This window comes from Lathamus discolor, chromosome 18 (genome assembly GCF_037157495.1).
Source record: "Lathamus discolor isolate bLatDis1 chromosome 18, bLatDis1.hap1, whole genome shotgun sequence".
Lineage (NCBI taxonomy): Eukaryota > Metazoa > Chordata > Aves > Psittaciformes > Psittacidae > Lathamus > Lathamus discolor.
Window position 1 is genome coordinate 3,728,011 of NC_088901.1, and position 21,173 is coordinate 3,749,183.

General features: G+C 46.1%; 1 protein-coding gene across 1 annotated transcript; it reads right to left on the bottom strand.

Moving 5' to 3' along the window:
* Positions 1–615: 615 nt before the first annotated feature.
* Positions 616–20,833, bottom strand: LAPTM5 (lysosomal protein transmembrane 5). Its single transcript, XM_065697771.1, has 8 exons — positions 20,659–20,833; positions 13,598–13,691; positions 6,181–6,257; positions 5,351–5,479; positions 4,710–4,835; positions 4,071–4,166; positions 1,221–1,313; positions 616–905 (listed from the first exon to the last, which is right to left on the bottom strand). The coding sequence occupies exons 1-8, from the start codon at positions 20,743–20,745 to the stop codon at positions 831–833; spliced, it is 777 nt and encodes a 258-aa protein (XP_065553843.1). The 5' UTR covers positions 20,746–20,833; the 3' UTR covers positions 616–830.
* Positions 20,834–21,173: the final 340 nt, after the last annotated feature.

Sequence of the window (21,173 nt, forward strand, 5' to 3'; positions counted from 1 at the left end):
TTCAGTTGGTTTACACTGAGTAACCCTCGTCTGGTTAGAAGTGAACTAGATGCACTTTGAGGTCCCTTCAAACCCAAACCTATCTATGATTCTAAGGCAGCAAGGGCAGCATCGTTCAGAAATCACACAGCAAAGCACTGAAGCCATTAACTTCTTTTTAATTAAAACTCATCTTTCAAGTCACACTAAAAGCAAAAAATAAAAGGCAAACACTCAGGTATAAAATGGCAGAGCAATACTGTGACAATCCCAGCTCGTTGTTGCGTACTCTGAAGTACACACTATTAATCATCATCATAAGCAGACAGGATGAGAGCATCATCGTTCGTTTGAAATCTTCATTCTTTTGCTGATCCATTTCCCATAGGGTTCTCGTTAAAGGATGCTGGTTAGCATAGCTTCAGGGTAGGACTACCTCAGCGAAAAGCTTCTTGCTTGTTTTCCCCCCATTACACATCTTAAATGTCTCAGCTGCTGATTTGGATGTGAGACAGATAAGAAACAGCATCTTGCTGGCATAAAGTAAGCCTGACAAGGGATTCAGGCCAGTGCCTACACTAGCCAGATGTCAGAGGCCGGTGATGGGAGCCCCTGTGGTGCCTGGTGTCCAAGTTAGCACTGCAACTTGATAGTACCAAGTCAAAACTGCCAGTGTAGAACAAGTCACCAGCTCCAGTCGGTCACCACCACTCTATAGGCTCATAAAGACAGGTGGACTGTAACAAGCATGATATTGCTATAAAGTGAGGACTTTTCAATGAGACTGACTATCTGACAGAAGGGGTAAGAGCCACCAATAGCAATGCAGATGTCATCTTCATAAGTGAAGTTTAAATCGCTACGTAGGGTGGTGGGGATTCCTTGGAAGGCAGCTCTAAGACTTCCTCATAGGATGGCAGCACAGCCTGAAAGAGAAGACTGTTAGTTACGGGGATCACATGAAGGGATTCAGCAAGTGATATATTCCCATTTATCTGCTTTGCCTGAAGCCTGAGTTTCAGGTTCCTTGCAGATACCACTGGCATTGAAAGATTTTATACAGAAGTTAAAGGAATATAATACAATTGGAAATGGATTATAATTGGAAACCTATTAATGCACATTTGAAGGGCTGAACAATCTCTCAGACAGCCAAAGAAGCAAAAATAAGGACGATCATGCATCTCATCAGCCTAAACCATGCCCTTTCATGATGGAAATCTGAAGCAGTCTTTACTCACCTTTTCAATTGCTTGAGGGTCAACTTTTACCTCCTCTCTCTTGCTGGCTTTAATATACTTAAAGCAGCTCAGGACACATTTGAACATATAGGCCTGGAAAGGAAAGGGAAGTCTGCCATCACATTGCACATCAACAAGAGCATTTCTACTTCTGCCATCAGCCTGCTATTGTCCTGCTCTCTTCTCTGGAGGTAGAAACATGGGACCACGTGTCTCAGGACCTTAAGAGAGTTTCTCTTGATCCTTCACTAGAAGGGTGACAACTCCATCTATTCAGAACAATACACTGGTGTGGGAAGTCAAGAGGACTGGTAATACCATTAAGTATTAAGCACGTGCTTAAGACCTCGAGGAGTGCAATGTCATCACGTAGGAAAGGAAAGCGTGTCCTTCTTGTTATTGGATGTCTCAGAAAAGCACCTTGGGCACAACATCCACTTCCCAGAGATCCAAGGCTCCCCGGTCAACTAAGACTGACTTGAAAGGTCAGCTCATTCAACAAAATCCTCTCTCTATATATCCTACCTTATGCTTGCAATAGTTACGCTTTCCTGACAAGGCTGCCTTGCACCTCCCCGATGCAATAAATAGAGCTTTTCTGAGAGAAATGAATCGATTGACAGGTTATGGCAGAAGAAAATAAGCAAGGCCTGTGAAACACACCATATTAAATAAATATTTTCCCTACTCTGTGCAGCGAGGCAGAGTCGTGTGCCTCTTGTTTTCATTGGCCTAAGAGCCTGCTTTAAAAACAGTTGGCATTTTCAAAGGGACATAGGGAGTTATATGCCCCGAGAGCAAGCCATGGAGCTTAGGACTTCTTAGAACAATGAGGACTGTTTGTCTTGACACAAAGCCAAGATAAAGAATGAGAACAAGGAATGAAGTATCTGAGTTGAAGGAATCCGTCTCTCAAACAAACTTCCAGAGATGAGGAGGTGAATCCAAGCTTTGACCACCATTAGGGAATACTGCAGAATCCTTCCCTGTTCCAAAAGCCTCTCTGTATGGAGAGCGAGCTATTTCAGAAGTAATTGTGTTAAAGCCTTACTTTCATTTCTCATCAGAAAATGTTTTACTCCCCTTGGTTTCTGCATTCATACCACCATGGAGGGGGGTGGGTTTATGATACTCAAATGAGATAAGGATAATTTGTGGATACACAGATCAGAAAAGGAAACTGCCCTGAAGGTGCTATGTAAGCATCAGTTCATCACTCTCTCTGCCCTTTGAATACTTTGCATTTCCAAGGAACTTCGGCTTGAACAACTGGTCGTATCACCATTGAGGGTCTACAAGTAAATACACCCCCAGCTACCACACTGGTAAGGAGCCGTGAAGTTGCATGGAGAGACTTCCACATTACAGAAAGGGTGGTGTTACATGAAAGAAATGAGGAAGAGGAGCGTTACCATCCCTCTAGCATCATCAGAGAATCTTCTTCTAAAAGGGACAGCCAAGCTTTGCAGGTCTCATACAAGGTCACTGGCAGGGGCGCTCAGTGAGGCAGGTGCCCCATCACTTCTCCATCTGACAGACCACCTTCTAGCTGAACTATGCTATGGTATTGGATGCAGAGAACTATTTGGGGACGGTAATTGCCAGTTGGCAGGCAAACAGCACCAGATACACAGAAACAGCAATTTAGTGTTAGAGCAATAAATGCTTGTGATAGGTCATTAAGCAAGTCAATTTATGCAAAGAGATCCTGGGCTAGTCCAACATATTTACATACCACCTTGGTGTGGGCATTGAATTGAAACCAATGCGCCCTAAATTGGCCAAATGGCCTTTTTAGGTCTCAAATGTTTGAGGTTGTTGCCACATTCCTCATCAGATCTTTATCACTTGGAAGGAATTCTCCAATGAAAATGGTTTTGCTGCACATGGAAGAGGGGAGGAATTGTCACTGAATTTAAGGGATGGGGTTCCTAATGACTTGTTTCAGGGAGTACTTGCACTTGCCCGTTGTTTCTTTTATTATCCTCCCCTCATCCCTTCTCCTGCAAACTCCAGCACAAGAAGCCCTTGTGAGTTAAGCAGTCTTGTAGCTAATGCTGTGGAAAATTCAAATCAACCAATTTGCAGGGTCAGAGAGATTTGTGCTGCAGACCCACGGTGCCAGCTGGGTTTCAGGGTTATCTCCACTCCTATTGCGCAGTTTATGCAAATATTAAGAGATGCTAAAGTAACGTCTGCAGTGCAATCATGCAAGGCATTCCACTCCACCCTGCCTTGTCCGACCACCTGGGAAGAGTCTGAATAAAACTGCTTTCCAACTAACAAGTAGCATTTTTCACTGTGACAGAATCTGCTCAAGTACCTGGAAAGATCTGGTTTTCTTACCTGGTCTGAAACCCCTCAGTGAAAACCCTGCTCTCTGATCCATTGAAGCAAGAAGAATAGAAACCATTTCACCAGTGGAGTTTTCAGAGGTGTAAGCAGAAGTCAGCAGCTCGTGGGTTTTAATTAAATTTCAGGGTATCAGTGTGCCTAACTCAGCTTACATCAGTGCGGAAACAGCGACTTATCCAAGTGGAAGATCTAACCTGCTGCTTAATGATCTCATTTATTTTGGCACATGATAGCAGAAGAGTTTCTTATATTTGTTTTCAAACATCCTTTTAGAGATGAATGAATGGGAACTTGCATCTGTAGAAGCATAAAACCAGTGACTTGAATATTAGACCTGCCTCAGATAATATGCTGAGGCATAGCTCCTATTACCTCCAGGGAGAGACTAGCAAGGCTTTCCAATGCCCTGGCAGATTTAAGAGAGAAGACCAGTTCTTCCTATTCCCCAGGCAAGAGAGCTTCATTTCAGCCTCACCAGACCCTGCATCCATTTACCTTCAGGAAGAGGACAGCAATGAAGGCAATGGTGAAGGTGACCATCACTTTGGCATATTCCTCTGTCGGTAACTTCTCCACAGTTGGCAATAAGCTCTGTGAAAAGAAGGAGAGGGACTCAGTAATAAACGCTTGCTCCCTCTACCAGGGTTACACAACGTGGTGGAGATCTCAGCAGGTTTCTCAGCCTGCCTCTCAGAAAGGTGGGACAGGCCACCTTCTTTTCCTCATTGGAAAAAGCGGGGATGTTTTTTATCTCCTGCTGCTCGCACTCCTTTGGCAAAGGTTTTCAGGGGACTATTTAAATGAGAACTCAAAGTATGACTGTTTAATAAAGATGAAAAGTTTATGCATTTTCAATGCGTGCTTGCAGGCTCCATCCAAATCGTTTTGCTCTGCAATTTGCATCCATAAGATTCGTAAGAGAAAAACAAGGTGTACTTTTAAGAAACACCGGCATAAGCAAGCTGTCAGTCAAGAACACAGTGTTGGTGAGAATATACAGAAAAATCTTCTTTTGTCATCAAACAGAGCAGTTCTGGGTATACCGTATAGATCAGAGAAAGTTTACTCTGTCTTCAAAGGAGCTTCATAGGAGCTCTCAGCATGAAAACCCAGCTGAGCTTGCTCCTAACCTACCCCATTGTCTGAAGACTTGAGGCTGAGGTAGGTGGGGACCTCCATGTAAGAGCTGCAGAGAGTGAGAATACTCAAGCAGAAGTCCAGCAGCTGCAGAGCCAGGAAAGGGATCTTCGAGTGTCCCTGCTGCAGGAAGGGAACAGGAATTTGGTTATCACTACGGGATCGTGACACTTCTATAGATCCTCCACATTTTACACAGGGCCTGTGCTTTGTTCACATTGAGCCTAAGCTATTTAATTTACCCCAAATGATGCGCAAACCATCTTGGTGGGCTGATTGATGCAAGCTCCACAGAAGAGGCCTCTAGCTGGGTGGCAATAATCCCCGCTTAGCTTCAGAAATCCCTTCTTAGCATGGGCACACCCAGAACGACCTTCCCAAAGCCGTGAGACAGACAATAAAATCATCAGGAAGATCCCCAGACATGGGACGCTGAGCAATGTCCCAGCTGTCACCAGCTCTCCTTATGCACCCCGGAGCCCCCGAGGACTGAATCCCACCTCCAGCCAGTATAGAAACTACATTGCCATGAGGAAGAACCATGGCCGAAGACAATGATCCCTCATTCCTACATTATGCATTAGCTTCCATTGAACAGAGGACAGAGAAAACCACCCCAGAAGAGAGCTGTTACCTACCACATGGCTAAGGGAGGACACGGAAATGATCGCAGGGACTTGTATGTAGGAACTGAACATTGTTAGGAGGCTGAGGAGAAAGTCCATGACTTGTAGAGCAAGGAATGGGATCAGGAGACGTTCCCTCTTCTGAGACAGAAAAGCAATGCCAGTTATTTCTATTCCGAATGGGAGAATGAGACCAGCTATCAATAAGTCAAAGAACATATATATTAAGGTACTCCAAAAATAGTTTCCTGGAATTCTGCACCTAATTCCCCATCCTGGGGTAGTAACAAATTAGGAAAAACTGAAGGCCACCAACACTGAATTTTTTAATCCCCTTGGAGAGTTTCTGTGAATTTTCACTATATGACATTAGCATTTGATCTCATCAGCTGTCATTCAGCTGTCCCCAAAGCTTACTATGACAGAGAAGACTGGGTTCCTACACCAATGCAGGGTTGTTCCTGCTCCTGATATGGGGAATGAATCCCCGATGTGATATGGGAGTTAGAGTGCTCCTGAAGGATCCAACTTGGATCCTGACAGCGAGGAAATGAGGCAATAAAACATCGCTTTGAAATCATAACATTTCCATTCCTTAATGTGAAAAATAGTCTTGACGGAAGCATCACTGAGATTTGGTCCAACTGGCAGTTAGCAGCCTTGTAGCAGAGCTTGAGGCTGCAAACCAGCCACCTTCCCCTTCTGTAAGAGAGCAGATATATTACCTGCTTTTCTGATCATTCTTCAGCATTTCCAGTGAGCATCCTCTAGTCCCCTCCTCTAACACCTCCTCACTCGAAGAGGCCTCAGCCAGCAGCTAAATGCCATTGTGGAGAACGTACCTTCACCACACCAAGGAGGAGGTTGAAGCTGATGATAAACAGCATGATGATCAACAGGAAACTGGTGACAACATCAGCTAAAAGTAATGAAAGTAATTAGCACATTACTAAAAGCTTATTATGACAATTTTACCACTAAGGAAGAGCTAAAGCGTGATTGCATATAGAATCATAGAATGGTTTGTGTTGGAAGGGACCTTAAAGCTCATCCAGTTCCAATCCCCCTGCCATGGGCAGGGACACCTTCCACTAGAGCAGGTTGCCCAAGCTTCCTCCTGAGGAGTTCCCTGGAAGCAGTTTTCCCTCTTATGCCCTGATGATGACTACCAGAGCCTTGCGTGCACTGTGCGGTATGCGTACACATTTGGTCTTTGTAAGGGCCTAGACAGTGTGAGGAGTTCTGTAAAGCTGGTTTGCTGCTTAAGAAAAGGGGGCAGCTCACACCAAATGCAAAATACTGCTGTTTTCTTTATCTGCCATTGCAGAACATACAGTCTGTCACAGTGCCTCCTCCAGCTCACTCTCCAATTTATTTCCAATTGCTTTACCTGAGCTTAAAATAGCAACCTGGGGGTCTCCAGCTCCCAAGTGCTTGAATAAAGAGTGTAATTTTATTAGAAAAAGAGCCAAGTTTTTAGCTTTTCTGATATTTTTTAAGGCAACTGACACCTTCCATAGGTACATTTCTCAAACATCAGAAGTATTTGATTACTGGCTGGCTCTCCCTCCCTGCCAGCTTATCCCATGGCTATTAAATAAATCTTGTGCCTGTTTTGTCCATTACCCCCTTTGCTTGCTTTTGTAAAGAAATTGTGCTTTAGCCTGATGGGTCCCTGACATATTCCAGCTGCTCTGATATCCTTCACTGCTCCTCATTGCCCTGTTTTTCCCCCATGAAAATGCCCCTCCATTTCCCCAGCTTTGCGTGAGCACAAGAAGCCTCTTCCTTTCTGGAGCTCAAAGGAAAACCCCTTTGAGGAGGCTGCATCCCTCAAAGAGGATAGAGAACAGCTTATCTCAAGAGAGGGAGCAGCACTGCATGAGTTGCTGAACATGGAGGTGTCAGATATTCAAGACTTAAGGGAGTGACCAAAAGTACCCAGCACTTAACCTACATCAGGAAAAAAGAGACTAGAAAATAGCTTGTACTTATAACCCCCACAAATACAGGATCCATTTAGCACAAGATAATGAGAATTGAAATGCAGGAGTGGAAGAGCAAAGACAGAAAACCCAAATCCAGCAACCCCTGAATGAGAACAGAGAGGGCAACAGAGGGCAACAGCTTCATGGCAGAAGAGGCTGCTTTGCAGCTCATGAGGGTCATGGGAAGAGCGTGGCTCAAGGCAGACAAACCAAACCCACCTTTCAGAAGCAGGAGGGCAGAGGCAAGGCTGAGACCTGGCTCACAAAACCCCAAAGTTTAATGAAACAAAACCAGAGCTTAACAAAGACAGACTCAGTCTTTGTAGGAACCACTATAAAGGGAAACACTCCCATTAAACCCCAAACTGCCAAAGCCATTTTCCCTGCTTTTCCTCCCAGAACCAACCAGCAGAAGCTTGCCCATGAGAGGATTTATCTCTTTAGCACAGGGTTTCCTCCAATTCAAGGCAGCTGTGCTTCTCTGCCTCTTCCTGCATGCTCTCCTGCTCCAGCTCTCTAGGCAGGCCTGCTAATTAATAGGGCAACAGGCCGTTGCTTCTGCAGGCTAATTGCAGCAGAACCCAGCTGAACTGTCCGAGCAGAACCTACATTAACCCCCCCCCAACCAAACTAACAAAGAAACAGAAGCCCACAACCCTCCAGACACAAAGGGATGGGGAGAAAGGGAAAACCAAGAGCAAAGAACTTTCCACGCTCTCTCTGCCTCCTATCTGTTCACAGCAATCACTGTCAGCCTTTCCGCTGGCAGCAGATCTCACCATTCCAGGGATGTTTTAGTACCAATGGGTTTGGTCTCAATAATCAAAGGTTTCATTGAAACATAATGACTCCTTCCTTCACGGGAGCAGTCAGCAGATGGGCTAGAAGGGGTGACCCCCTTCCATAGTGGGACCTTCTGGCTCTTTGTGCAAGCCTCCATGAGATGGGAACGCAGTACATGTTATAGAGAGGCCAAAGGCACATGTTTCAAGGGCTGGCAGAGTGGCAAGAAAGCTTCGAGAACCAGCAGTGTTCCCTGAAGTGAGAGGCCACAGCAGACCCTAGAGACTGTATTACTATGACTAACAGGCTCTTTCCATGCCCAGCATCTGCTGTCCAAATATATAAGAGCTTAATGTTTAAGTCTCTTCAGTATTTCCCTTCATGCTTAGTTGGCTTTTGTAGGATGAATGTTTCTCTCTTTTGGACTTAAAACCCCCTAAATAGGAGCAAAATGTAAGGAATATGGAACCAAGCTTGAGCACCTGTATGATCTCAAGCATAGGGGCATCATCCCCCAGTTTTCCCCTCTGTTCTTCCTGCACATCCATGCGTGCAGGATTTTTTCTTCTGAAGCACCTTAAAAAGTACCAGAGTATTCAGGATTTGTCTTTGTATAAGGTGTGTGGGCTCCTTAAGGGCTGTTATTTCAAGACAAGAGGCAATTGTTAGAATAAAGGAAATTCGACATAGATGGAAGGAAAAAAACTGACAGTAAGTGATGCGGTCTTGAGCAGGGATGCAGAGAGGTTGTGGAATTCCAATCTGGAGGAATCTGCGAACCTCAACTGGACAAAGCCCTGAGCAAACTGCCCCAACACCGGAGTCAGCCCTGTTTCAAGCAGGAGGTTGGACTAGAGATCCCCAGGGATCCACCTTACCTTTGCTCGGTGACTACAGAACCAGGCGGGGAGGAAACGTTGCTCCTCACAAGGCCTGTTTCACTCCCATAGCCCTGGAATGTCCTACCTACGAGAACAGTTCTGTTCCACGGCCCCCTCCATGCTGGCAGGGGTACTTTACTGCTGGCAGTGTGGGGTGAGATGTAGCCCCCTTTGAGGTGCGCCTTCTCCTAGAAGCTTATAGGAATAAACAGGAGCAACAAATAAAGAAAGGTGCTGGTTCTTAGGCTTTTTCTTATCCAGTTCCTCTGAGACCGCCTGAGTCTCCCAGAGACCCCAGGGAATTTAATGAGCAGGAACATAGATGTGCTATGAAGTAAAAGCTGTTTTCCTTGGGGAGGTGGTGTAACCAGAATAGGGGCATATGACAGAGGCTCCGCAGAGCTGCACTGGATACTTGCAATGCTAGCAAGTAGTCCCCCAAAAACCCACCCATCCGATATGAAAAGAGAGCATTTATTTGCCAAATGTCTATTTTTTATTAACTTCACACCAGGGTTTTTGCCCTGAATGTAGCCGGGAGGGACATTGAATGAGTCCTAATATTTCTCATGAATGCAAAGAAACCCTTTCTGTTTTATAGCTCAATAAACTGGCATGGGAAATACAAACAGGGCTCATAAAGCTGCGGTATAACAGTTGCATTCACAGATTGTCAAGCATGGCAGTGTCTGATTCAGTGCTGCTGATAAGCTGCAGGGAGTTATTTCTGGACAGCCGCATGCAAAGGATGGGCAGGACCAGCAAGGAAATGAAGTATCCCAGTCCCTTCAACCAGCTTTGGTTTTCAGCAGAGAAGGAGGCAATATCTTTTGCATAGGCAATGGTATGCATAGGATATGGTATATGCTGTGCACACAGGTCTTCAGGCATAACTGAGGTGTTGTTCTTGGCTGGCTAGGGAGAAATTGGAACAACTTTTCCAGTTGTACTTTGTCCACAGCCTCCGTTTTTATAGTCATTAATGAAAAATTAAAGTGATTAACATTGTGTACGGGCATGAATTGAAGACATCCTAAAGACCTGACCTACAGCTAGCAGTGGGGTGTAACGTTTTCAAGGCAGAAACCCATTCATGTTAGCAGCTTGGAACTGGTAAGGTGTTACTTGAAGTGTTTTTGAGGGGATTGCTTTTGGGGTTTATTTTTTCAGCAGGAAAAACTAGTCTGTCAAAGCTCATGGGCTTTAGGAATGAAGCACTGCCAGGAAGGCTTTTGCTATGAAGACTTCTCACCTTCTTAGAATGGGATTTCTAATAGGCTGGAAATGGGGGAGGCTGCACGGCAAATGCTCATCCAAATTCCTGCTGTACATGAGATACAGCGCAGCAATGTGAACTGAACGCTTTCAAATTGCAGCGGAATGCCCCCAGTTACCACGCAGCAGAGTCTGCCTCCTGCTCTCTGCCTGGCCAAACTAACCTTGTGTTATTTCTTAAACAGCAGTTAGGTAATAAATTTAGATCGACTTCAGATCAGCCAACACCTTGGCATTGACCTCGCGAGGGGTGGGTAAATCATCTTCAAGGCTCCCAGAGAGAAAGAAGAGCATGGGTCGTCTTTCCAATTTAATCCAGCTTTTCCAGCAGGCCTTATGTCAATTACTTGGTCAACTTTCATTGAGAAGCAGATTTCAGAGGAGCACTCTCAGTCCTGTGCTGCCTACGGCATCTTGTAGCCAAGATGTGAGGAGCAGCAGGCTGCAAGGGACAGAGCATCACTCTTCTGCTCTTCCAGTCACCCTTCCCATTTCCCCAGCAATCACAAAAACCTACTATCCCAATTCTCCTTCCCATCCCTGACCATACCTGCGGAAGTCGAGGCGCATCCATACCCTCTTTTTAAGGGAGCAAAACTTAATGCTGAGAAACCTTAAGGGAGCTCTGATTCCTTATAAAGAACTCCTACATGTATTTTTTCCCTACAGTATCACGTGCAAAGCATTTTCCCATAAACCTTGTCTTGTTTATGCTCTTGGGCCATGATTACAGTGTTAGCATTCTACACTCTGAGAGGTGCTTTAATCTGGCAGGATCTACAAATAGAGCAGCAGATGCTGAGGGCATCAACAGAACCTCTCCCCGAATTGTTCTCCAGCTCATCCATCTGGGTTTTGAAGTCAAATTGAACTTTTTCCACTGATTTGCTGCATTGCTTCCCTGCTAGTTGCTGGAAATAGAAGGGCTGCACTGTGCTTATTCCAACTATAATCAGAAAATACAATCTCCCGAGCAGAGCCTTTTGAAATGCTTGGGAAGAGAAGCCAAGTGGAAGTGCTGGGGATTTCATTAGAAAATGTTCCTTGTTGTGTAGGAGGCAATGGAAGAGGGGGGAGGGGGAAGACCTGTCATTTTGATTGTGTGGGAAGGGGGGGGGTGTGTTTAAAAATGAGGCCAATTTCATTCCCAACAGTTTTATTCTTAAAGAAAACCTTCCAGATTCACACGTCTTGCTCAGAAAGCGTATAATGGCTTTGTATGGAAATGATCTGAAAAATCTGTCTCAACAACGGGGTTTCTTTTTAGTTTAAAGAAGATTTTACTCAGATACCTACAGAAAAGTAAAAATTATTGCCCTTGGATGATCTTTCTGAAGAAAAATAATGAAAACCAATTGTCATTTTTACATAACTGCTTCTGTAGGCAAGTAGACTGATTTGCAAATGTAATGGTTGGTTTTCAGCAGTTCAGATTGGTGCATTAGTCAGAATGCATGTGCAGACTCCATCACCAGGAAAAACTATTTCCAGCTATGCCCATGGCCCCGTCAGGTACCACCAAAAAACCAACCCCAAAAGAAGGGAGGAAGACCTCAAGGTCACATTTGAATCATGTTCTTCGGTTTTCAGGTGTAAAGTTCAAACTAGAAATCTATTTTACAGGAATGGAAAAGTGGATTCCCCTATGCTGTGATGATTCCAGACACCCGGAAAACAGCCAGGTTCTAGAGCCTGTTGGTGTATTGCATGTTGCCCTAATGCGAATGCTCCATAGAAAGCATTTTCCAAAGCAGTCATCACGGGTGCTGCGTTGAGCCACAGCGGCAGAAGGACCTCTGTGAACCACACCTAAGCAAAATAGCCTCCAACCCATCCAGAGTGGAATACTTTGGAAGCAATGCCCCGTGTGAAAGATGACAGCAGATCCTTGCTTGGTGTCCTACCAGGAGGACTCACCCAGATTTCCACTTTCTTCTCGCTGTTGATGCCTTTTGAAACACCCTTGGTGGATCACAGTGGTGCCTCCTAAAACCCAGCTGGGCTCTTTTGAACACTGTGAACCCATCTGTTAGCAATACCAGCAAAACCAGACAGTGCCTGGTTTGGTTCTTTCTACTATGTCTAACTCCTAGCCTGCGGGCAAGTGAGATCTGCTGTTCTTGGTTTCCTTTTCCTCCACTTACAGGTCTCTTTGCATCCTGAAAGCCTGGGGAAGGACACACTGAGAAAGCAGGGAACAGGCAAGTCCTTGCTGCTGTGAGTTGCATTTTTCTCTATGAGCCTTCTCTGCAAGGAAGAGACAATGCAGGGTGTGGGAGCCTGGTTTCCGCCTTTCTGCACGCAGCAGAAGGGTTGTCTCAACGTGTGGTTTTATATCTGAAAGTGACTCAGAAAAGGGAAAAGTACCGTGTGTTTGTTGCTTCCAAACAGCTCCACGCAGAATCAGCCTGGTTAAGTAACATTTGAGGTTTGGGGAGTGATGTTATTTTAAATGGCACCCCACGTGAGATATCTGCCAGGTCTATGAAAGCTAAGCTAGATCCTTCCAAGCTCAAGCCATAGGAATTCAATCAACCATGAAGAATGTGATATCTGTGACTGTTTATGGGCTATGAAACAGCCTGGCTGCTTCGTTCAGACAAGCAATGCTCTGCAAAACACCAGGGGTTGGGAAAATCTGGGATGGGAGCCGAAGGGACAAGGGGGAAAAGGAGGTGGGTTGGTGGGGTTCTCTGAAGTGCCTTCAGCTGCGAGGTGGGCGACCCCTGCATGGCATGATGGACAAGAGGATGGTTCTATGGCATAGAGGGCAGGGCAGTGGCAATGTCAGGTAGCCCATTCACTTATGGGATGTAGCGTGGGGCTGTGATTTCCCCCCACTTCAGGACTCTCGGTCAGACTCTGTCCATGGAGGAGCTGGTCAGAAACTTCAGTGTTTTGCTGGAAAATGCCCAATATGTGAAGGAAGTCATCAGTGTGTGCAAGGCTTAAATGGTCTAGAGTTGGCGAAAAGAAAGAGAAGGGAAAATAAAGATTGTCAGGTTAATGCAAAGTGCATTGCAGAGAGAGTGGGACACTGAAGGAGTATGAGGATACTGGGGAGTTTGGCGTCAGGACCTGATCCACTGAATGAAAGACAGCTTCTCTGGGCTCCACACTGATCTCCAAAAAACCAGCACAGCCAAAGCCTAAACCAAAATCCAGATCTTTAGAGCCTAAATTTTGTCTCTGGGTCTGAGCTTTTACCCATCTGTTGTGAATACCAGTTTCCAATTTTCTTTGATGAAAAAGAAAGAGGGACCAATGCAGGACCTCGGGCTCGCTCTCAAACCCACGGACCCTTGCTGCTTTCCAGCATCCCGGTGACCTACCAATTCTGTAGTAATCCTTGTCCAGGTCTTTGCAAAAGCCTTTTCCACTCGCCACCTCCAGGGAGTACTCAATCAGCAGCAAAACACTCATAACCTAGAAGGACAAAAGCAAAAGACAATTCAGTGGGCCTTGGGCCAACTTCCTATCATCAGGTTTGTTTCCAGGGAGCACGCGATGGCCACAGTCCTAAATGCAGGATGGGTTTCCAAGTGAGGCAGACACAAAGGGTTTCAAACCCTGTACAAGAAAACATCGAGGCAAAAGTTATTAGGTTATGAACGGTTTGGTTTAACTGTCTTTTTTCTGCCAGCTTCTGAAGGAGAAAATACAGAGTTAAAGAGGTTTGCTTCAATATTTCGTATCCAGAAAGTCCTGGATTTACATTTTGAACATGCATTTTGCTTCAGAATTGAGCTAAATGTAACATTAGTATTTTAAAGTGTAAAAGGAAACAAAAAGAATGAAGATCTCTCTAAGGTTAGCTGCGCATTGACAAAAATATAATCCTCCTTTTTTCCTTTATTTGAGAAAAATCTCCAAATGTGCTTTTTTTTCACATTGAGCCACAATGATTTCCTCCAAGTTTCTGATTCGGACAATCAAACCCCAGGCCCAGTTCATTCCAAGCTGAGCTTAGCAAGCTGTGAGATGGAGTGAGATAAAGCTGTGGTCTCAGTCCTAGCACTGGAGCTGCTCTCAGGTCTCCCCTTCAGGAGCCTTCTCTTGTCCAGCCTGCCCCAGCCCAGCTCTCTCAGCCTGGCTCCAGAGCAGAGCTGCTCCAGCCCTTGCAGCATCTCCATGGCCTCCTCTGGACTCACTCCAACAGCTCCATGTCTTCACCAACACCAGGTCCAGCACTGGGAGAACCCTTTCTGCAGATTACCAGGGAGAGGAGCCATCAACAGAAGTACCATCAACAAACAAGAGGTTGTTGTGAAGAGATGAATGAGAGAAGCCATTTCATCTGGACTGCACAACCTCTGTTTGTGAATCACCTGAACCCCGCACTGATGCAGGAAGCAAGTTTGTATCTGCCACTAAGATCAACACAAGTGCAGGTACCACAGAGCTGAAGCAACTTTCCCACAATAGCTACATCAGCTTTTCATTTCAACAGCTGCTTAAAGAAGTGATGCAGGCAAGCAGGAACTGGAACTGTTGTGGTCTGTGCTTGTGTTTGCGCTCTTTCTGTACGGGAAACAGCACAAAACCAGTATCTGCGGGGAGATGAGGCAAACCTAAATGAGAAGGCAGCAGAAGAGAGAATGGCTCTTGTCTCTGGATGGAGATGCCAAACGAGATCCAGACAGAGCTCAGGCAGGAGTAATGTATAGTCAGATGTGCTAAGGCTGACAATGCATGCAAACAAAAAAGCATAGAGGTATGGAAAGGAAGGCTTTGCATTGCCCCAGAAATGGGGAAGCATGGCTGGGACTGCAGCAAAAGAAAGGAACTGAATGCAGACTCTCCCACTGTCTCTGTGTTAGCTGCAGAAGACCTAGAAACTGCTTTTGACACCAAATTGATGGACTTTCTGTGCCACGAGCTGCAAGTACAGCTTCCAAAAGAGCTGTAGCACATCCCTCAGAGCCCTTGGCTTCTGGAGTGACCATCCACCACGCCACACTGTCGCTGCAATGGCGACTGGGATCCTGTGTCCCACCACGAGCCTTCCCTTTGAGCTTTAAGTCATGCTTTCTCCTGGCCTGTCTGGTACCAGGCTGTTCAACAGCTACATGACACACACAGCTTTTGGTTCTCATTTACTTGCTATGCAGTAAATGAACTTTCAATATCTAGATCTCATTACATGGGGACACAAGAAACTTAAAGGGGATTCAGTTTAGTGTAACAGCATTTAAAGTCCCATGGAAGCACTGAAACTTGTCAAGGATGAAATTGTATTGATCTGAAGTTTCCTTACACCTGATAGACCTCCCCGGGATGTGAAGGATCTCTTAACTAACTGCACATGGAGATCTCATGCTGACTTCAAGTGCCCTAACTCATCTGAGAGATTTCATGTGCATGTTCCCAAAGAGATTTCACTTCCCTTGTGGCTGTTGTTGGTCAGATCCCACAATTGGCAACATGGGAAACATAGGAAGAAGTTCGTTTTTCAGGTTTCTTTTAAATGGAGGCCTGAGCCAAATGGATGATATGAGCGCTAAACATCAGTTTCGTTCCTGAAAATATCAATATTCGTTCCTGAAAAACAAGTGAGATAAAGCAGGGTATCAGACCCCAAATACTCCCATCCCAGATTTACAGCCAGAGGCTAAGCTTCAGTATTGAGAACCATCTCTAATGTCTTATCAAAGCGGGGAACAGCAGAGTAAAAGAGGCTGTCGTTTTCTTGCAGGTGTTGAAATGAGCCACACAGCCAGACCCTCTGCAGTCACATAAAATAAGTACACGTCAGATAGAAAACCCAAGCCCAAACTGAAATTTAAGGAGAAGGCTTTTAAAGTGATAGCTGGGGTTTAAACTTTCTGTTTAAAAGAGTTTTTGCATGGAAAGAATGAGCCCCTGAACTGCAACAAGATAAAACAGGCAATGATCTCTGGGCCTTTCCCTTGGCTCTCCATCACAAGCACCACATGAGGACATCTCCATCACCTGCCTTTCCCTTTGACACGCTGCTGCCTGGCACGTGACAATCTCATTTATTCCTGTAGAGAACAGACATGCGAGGTGATGAAACCTCTGCGGTGGGCTGCTCACCTCAATTTGAGAAGAAGGTAGAGGAAGATTGATGTGCTGTCTGCTCAGCACTCCTTGCTTGGCAAGGCTGTGTAAATTCTCACTCAAGATTCACCCTTCAGCTCCAGAAGAGGCAGGACTGCTCAGACAAGCACCCAGCTCCCTTTCTTATGGCTATGTCACGACAGGAGAGGAGGCTTAGAATAGGAAGTTCTATCTCCCACACTCAATGTGCCCCCCCAACAGCCAGCCCTTATTTTATCCCCTACAGCCACAACTTTTGAAGGACACCTCTCATCTTGTTGCTGCCTCTATTTAAAATGAGTGCTTCACGTTTATTGGTAAAAGATCTGTAACACCAGAAAATAGTGCAGGACTGAGGTAGTCATTAAATCAAGGCTGCTACATCGGAGGTGTCTTGCAAAGCAGAATCTTACCAGCATGATGCATGCAGCCCCCATTCCCTGGTGAATAACTGCTTCAGCTGCAGTAGGGTTAAACTGCTCTTAGTGATTCTCCTGTGCTTTTTGCTCTCTGAAATATGTGCAGCTTGACTAATCCAAGTAATTTCTCTTTATGCACATGGCCTTGGTGCTTGTTTCCTTTTCCTCTGCAAGAAGAGCTTGAAACCACAAGGAGCAGGGGTCATTTGGGACAGTGACACGCTGCTCTGGCAGTGCATTGCGGTGCTGTGAAGGTTTCTGACAGCGGTCCACGCTAACAGGTAACATCCAGCACTCTGAGGGCAAGTAGCACCACACATAAATGCTGGCACTTTGAGAGCTCATTTTAACTTACAAGTGGTTGTTGTGGCAGGGTAGGATGAAGTGAGGAGTGCTTTTAGCTCCCAGTTGGTTTCCTTTCAAAACATTTTATCTTTTCCTGCCCGCTGCCTCCTTCTCCCTGCCTTGTTTGTGCCACAGAGATGCTCCAGGAGGATGAGGGAGCAGCACAAGGTCTTCCGAACATCTTGGGCCAGTCACAGCCTGATGAAAGCACAATGTATTGCAGCTCTGTAACAACGCAAGTCACGTCCACGGGTGAGGACTGGACCTGAGGAACGTCCCAGAGATGAGACTGCTTTCTCAGACCTCTTCTGGCTCTAATCAAGGACTGGTAGCAAATGAATTGCAGGTTTTCCACCCATTCTGTATGCACAGAAGCAACTTTCCAGCCTATTTCTTGAAGCTAACAGCAAATAACTTGAGGTTTGTCTGTGCCTGGGAGGAACTGATAAGCAGAAAGACAAGCTCCTCTATGCTTTCTTTGAAGTCACCTCACAAAGCCCAGCGAAGCTTTGCTAAGCACACAATTCTGTCTCCTGCTCATTCACCTCCTTCGCCTCCCCTATTTGAGAATGCCCACGATTAACTTTAACTGTCTATGGAGAGATCAGCAGTGAGACAAATCTAATTTATAGGAGGACAAGACATTGCCACAAAGCCCAGGAGCTTCTGTTTGATGGTATTACTATCACCCAGCATCACTATGATTCATCCCTAGGACCCACAGCAATAACTTATACTGATACAAACCAGCAGTATTGATATAACAAATCACCCAAGTCACTGCCAAGTTATAAATTCCCTTTTCTTTTCCTTCCACCTGCCCAGCTGCAGCTACATGATCAAAAAGGTGGAGAAGATGTAGGGGGAAAAGTGGTTGCTATTCTGTGTCATCTCTTAAAGAAGACAAGACAACCTTCTCCAAAAATCAATCTGCTTTCCAAGGGGTTCTGTGTAAAAGAAGCCCACAGAGATGTTAAACTACAATTTGCCAAACATGGAAAGAAATAGTCAAGAAGGAAATGTGAGCAGAACAGAGCTGGAGGTTATTAAGCACAACGAACATGAGAGTTTTCATATAACCTCAAGCTCAAGAAGTTCTGGCTGCAGGGGATGCACAGGGCAGGGATCATTTGGTACCTGTCCTACTGCCAATATCTTCTGCTCTGAGCACCTACTGCTGGCTGCTGTTGGAGACAGGCTGGGAGGCTGCTGGCCATCGGGGCTGACTCAGGACATCCATCCTATGACTTCTGCCTTTGCCATTTTGCAGAGACAAGCAGCTTCTCTTGCCCACCCTCAGTGGACCTTTAAACCTCTTCTGCAGACTCCTTCCCATGAGCACTGTGAAGGCCTCGCTCCAAGGGTCTCTGCCTTTTGCTGTTCACCTGGTGCCTTCCACAGACCCACAAACCCTTGAATAACACATCCTTCATGCGATGTCATTGGTAATGAAGCATTCCCTGACAGCCACCAGCACCGAATGGAGGTGTCTCACCCTCCTCCATCACACCTTGGTGCAAATCGGGAATCTCCATTGTTAGTGGCATCACGGTGGGAGAAAAATGTGCCTCAGTTCAAAGCATTTACTGACTTCAGAGAAAGACAAAAGAGGCTGTTTCACAATCCACCCTCCCAGCTAGGAAAACCATATTCATTTTCTGTCCTTCTGTTTCACCACTGATAACACATCGCTCACACCTCATGGCACGCTCATAGCTGCCTGGAGACAGCGCGTTGTAGTTCCCTGTCTTGTGTTTCCCACCTTTGCACAGCCCTTTAATTTTGCCAGCGCCTCTTCAGATCTTGGCAATAATTCCTCCCAGGGCTCCATTTCTAAACAGTTCATGAGCATCCCTCTGTGGTAGCTGTATGTTTAATTGGTTGTCAGGAATTGCTTGTGCTTGTGCAGAAATCAGCTTTGATCTGATCGATTTTTTGTGTCTTGGGGTCATAAGAATGCACAAGAAATGCAGCAATTTCTCTTTCTTTAAAGCAGCGAGATGGTAAGATTTGAGCTCATGGCAAAAGAGGTCTAGCCTGCCGAGGGTGTAATCTAGATGCTCAAAAAGCAGAAGGCAAAAAAAACCTATAAGACTGCACGATTCTTTTAACCAACCTTATAACATTTTTGAGGTCCCCAAATGACTGGAATATGGCATGGAAATGCTGCTGCAGGGCCTGGCTTTCAGGTAATGCCAGGGCAAAGATGGTGGTGGTCACATTGCATGAAGATGCAGCACAGACCCATGTTCCTCTGTTCTCCTGCTCTGGGCTGCATAGGACCATTTCCTATGGCTGCGCAGAGAGGCTGCATTGTGCCCAAGCACAGCCACCTGCCTGGGTCCCTGCCTCCAGCGGCTCACAGTGCTGCTGATTCCTGGTGTGTTCATAAAATCCTGTCATTCATGGAATGCCTTCCCTTTATCTAACTACCCCCTGAAAGCAACCAGCTGATCTCCAGATTACTTTGCCTTTCATTTTATGAGCTGAATCCTCCACCAACATAAGCAGGCATGGCTTCCCGGAATCCAAACCCATTAAACCAGGGGGTCAGATAGCTGCCTTGGCTTTCTGTGAGTGGGATGGAGGCTATGGTGCAACAAGGATTTTCCCCAGCAGCTTGGATTGCTCCTGCTGCCCCAGGAATCAGACTGCTGCTGCAGGGAGACCGTGGCATGTCCTTCCCATGCGTGGCATGGCTGTTACGGCTACCACGCTCAGCATGTATTTGCGGGCTCCAGCTCCACTTCTCCCTTACAAGGAGTGGATTGGGAGCCCCCGTTAACGTTATCACCCTGCAGCCTCCCAGCCCGTGACTCTGCACACTGTGTGTAACACATGGGGTTATTTTAAGTGCCTCTGCTGTGCGAGAAACCACATCCTCAGTGTGACTTAAATCCACCTGAAAGCAACCAGGCGGTGTGGAAAAAAACATCCCCCGTGCTCCTCTGCCTCTGCTTGATGCCATCTGTGCCCACCCCAGAGCGGTTACACCAGCTGCCTGGCTGCTGAACACAGCCACGAGCTCCAAATGGAAACCGAAATGGTGCGTACGGTGTCCAGTTGGATATAGAGAGGGAAATGAGGCAGCTTCGCCGACCCACCCTTTGCATGCCTGGAGCCCAAATCCCTCCTCCCTGCAGTGATTCCTAATTGCAGTTCTCCCATTGCCAATGTGCTGCCCAGTTTTGAAACAACAGGTCCAGGGAGCCACGCTGAGCCCTGGCCAAGCTGCACACCCCTGCATAGGTAAGAGCTCTTGCATTTAGCTGCGAGGGAAAAACAGGAAGCAGGGTGAATTTCCATGAGCTCCAGTTGGTAGAGCCAGGGAAAAAGCAGTTGAAAAACCCTCCCAATGCAATAAATTTCTTCCCGCTCCCCCTTTCCTGCGCCTCTTTCACCCATCCCTCTGGAATCGTTGTGTTTTCTCTTTCGGGAACATGGAAAAGTCAACAGCCAGGAAACCTTGTGCTCTGCAAGGATGACACCTTCTGCAAAGCTCACACCTCCGCCTCTCTTTTCTTGTCTCCCTCTTCCTATCCCCCCCCTCTTTCAGTCCTATAACTTACCATGTGGAAGATCCCTAGAGCCACTGTTGCTGTCTTGATGCTGAAGAAGCAACATTTTGGGGGCTCGGTGGTCGTTTGGCCACTCATTCTCTGCTCCCTCTGCACAGCTGTGAGTTAAGGAGGTTGAACTCGCAGCAACCGCCCCACAGAAAAGCGAAGCGAGTAGTTCAGCTCCACTTCCTTCCTGGTCTATAAATGTGTTAAGTCATCTACAAAGTCACATGAGGACTTTGATTTCTCAATAAAGCAAGCAAAATCATGTTGCTTTTCTAACAGATCTTTAACTGCTTGCATAGTCCAGATGGCAAATACAAGCACAAATGCTGCTTTGGGCAGGTGGTGTCCAGCAAGTGAGGTATAGGGGGAGAGGAGGGATTTGAAGCAGGACATAGCTTTGTCCTACAAAAATCATCAGAAACAAAAGCAGGGGGCCAAGAATTTCACCTTAAACTTGACCCGCTGTGTTTGCAGAGCAGCATCCAAGTGCCTCAGCTTGAAGTGGCTTGTTTCGTGCC

Coding starts and splice junctions, on each gene's coding strand:
- LAPTM5 (XM_065697771.1), bottom strand. CDS start 20,745: ATGAGTGGCCAAACGACCACCGAGCCCCCAAAATGTTGCTTCTTCAGC. Junction 4,836..5,350: donor TGTCCTCCCTTAGCCATGTG/GTAGGTAACAGC, acceptor CCCTTCCTGCAG/CAGGGACACTCGAAGATCCC. Junction 1,314..4,070: donor TTGCTGTCCTCTTCCTGAAG/GTAAATGGATGC, acceptor TTTCCTTTCCAG/GCCTATATGTTCAAATGTGT.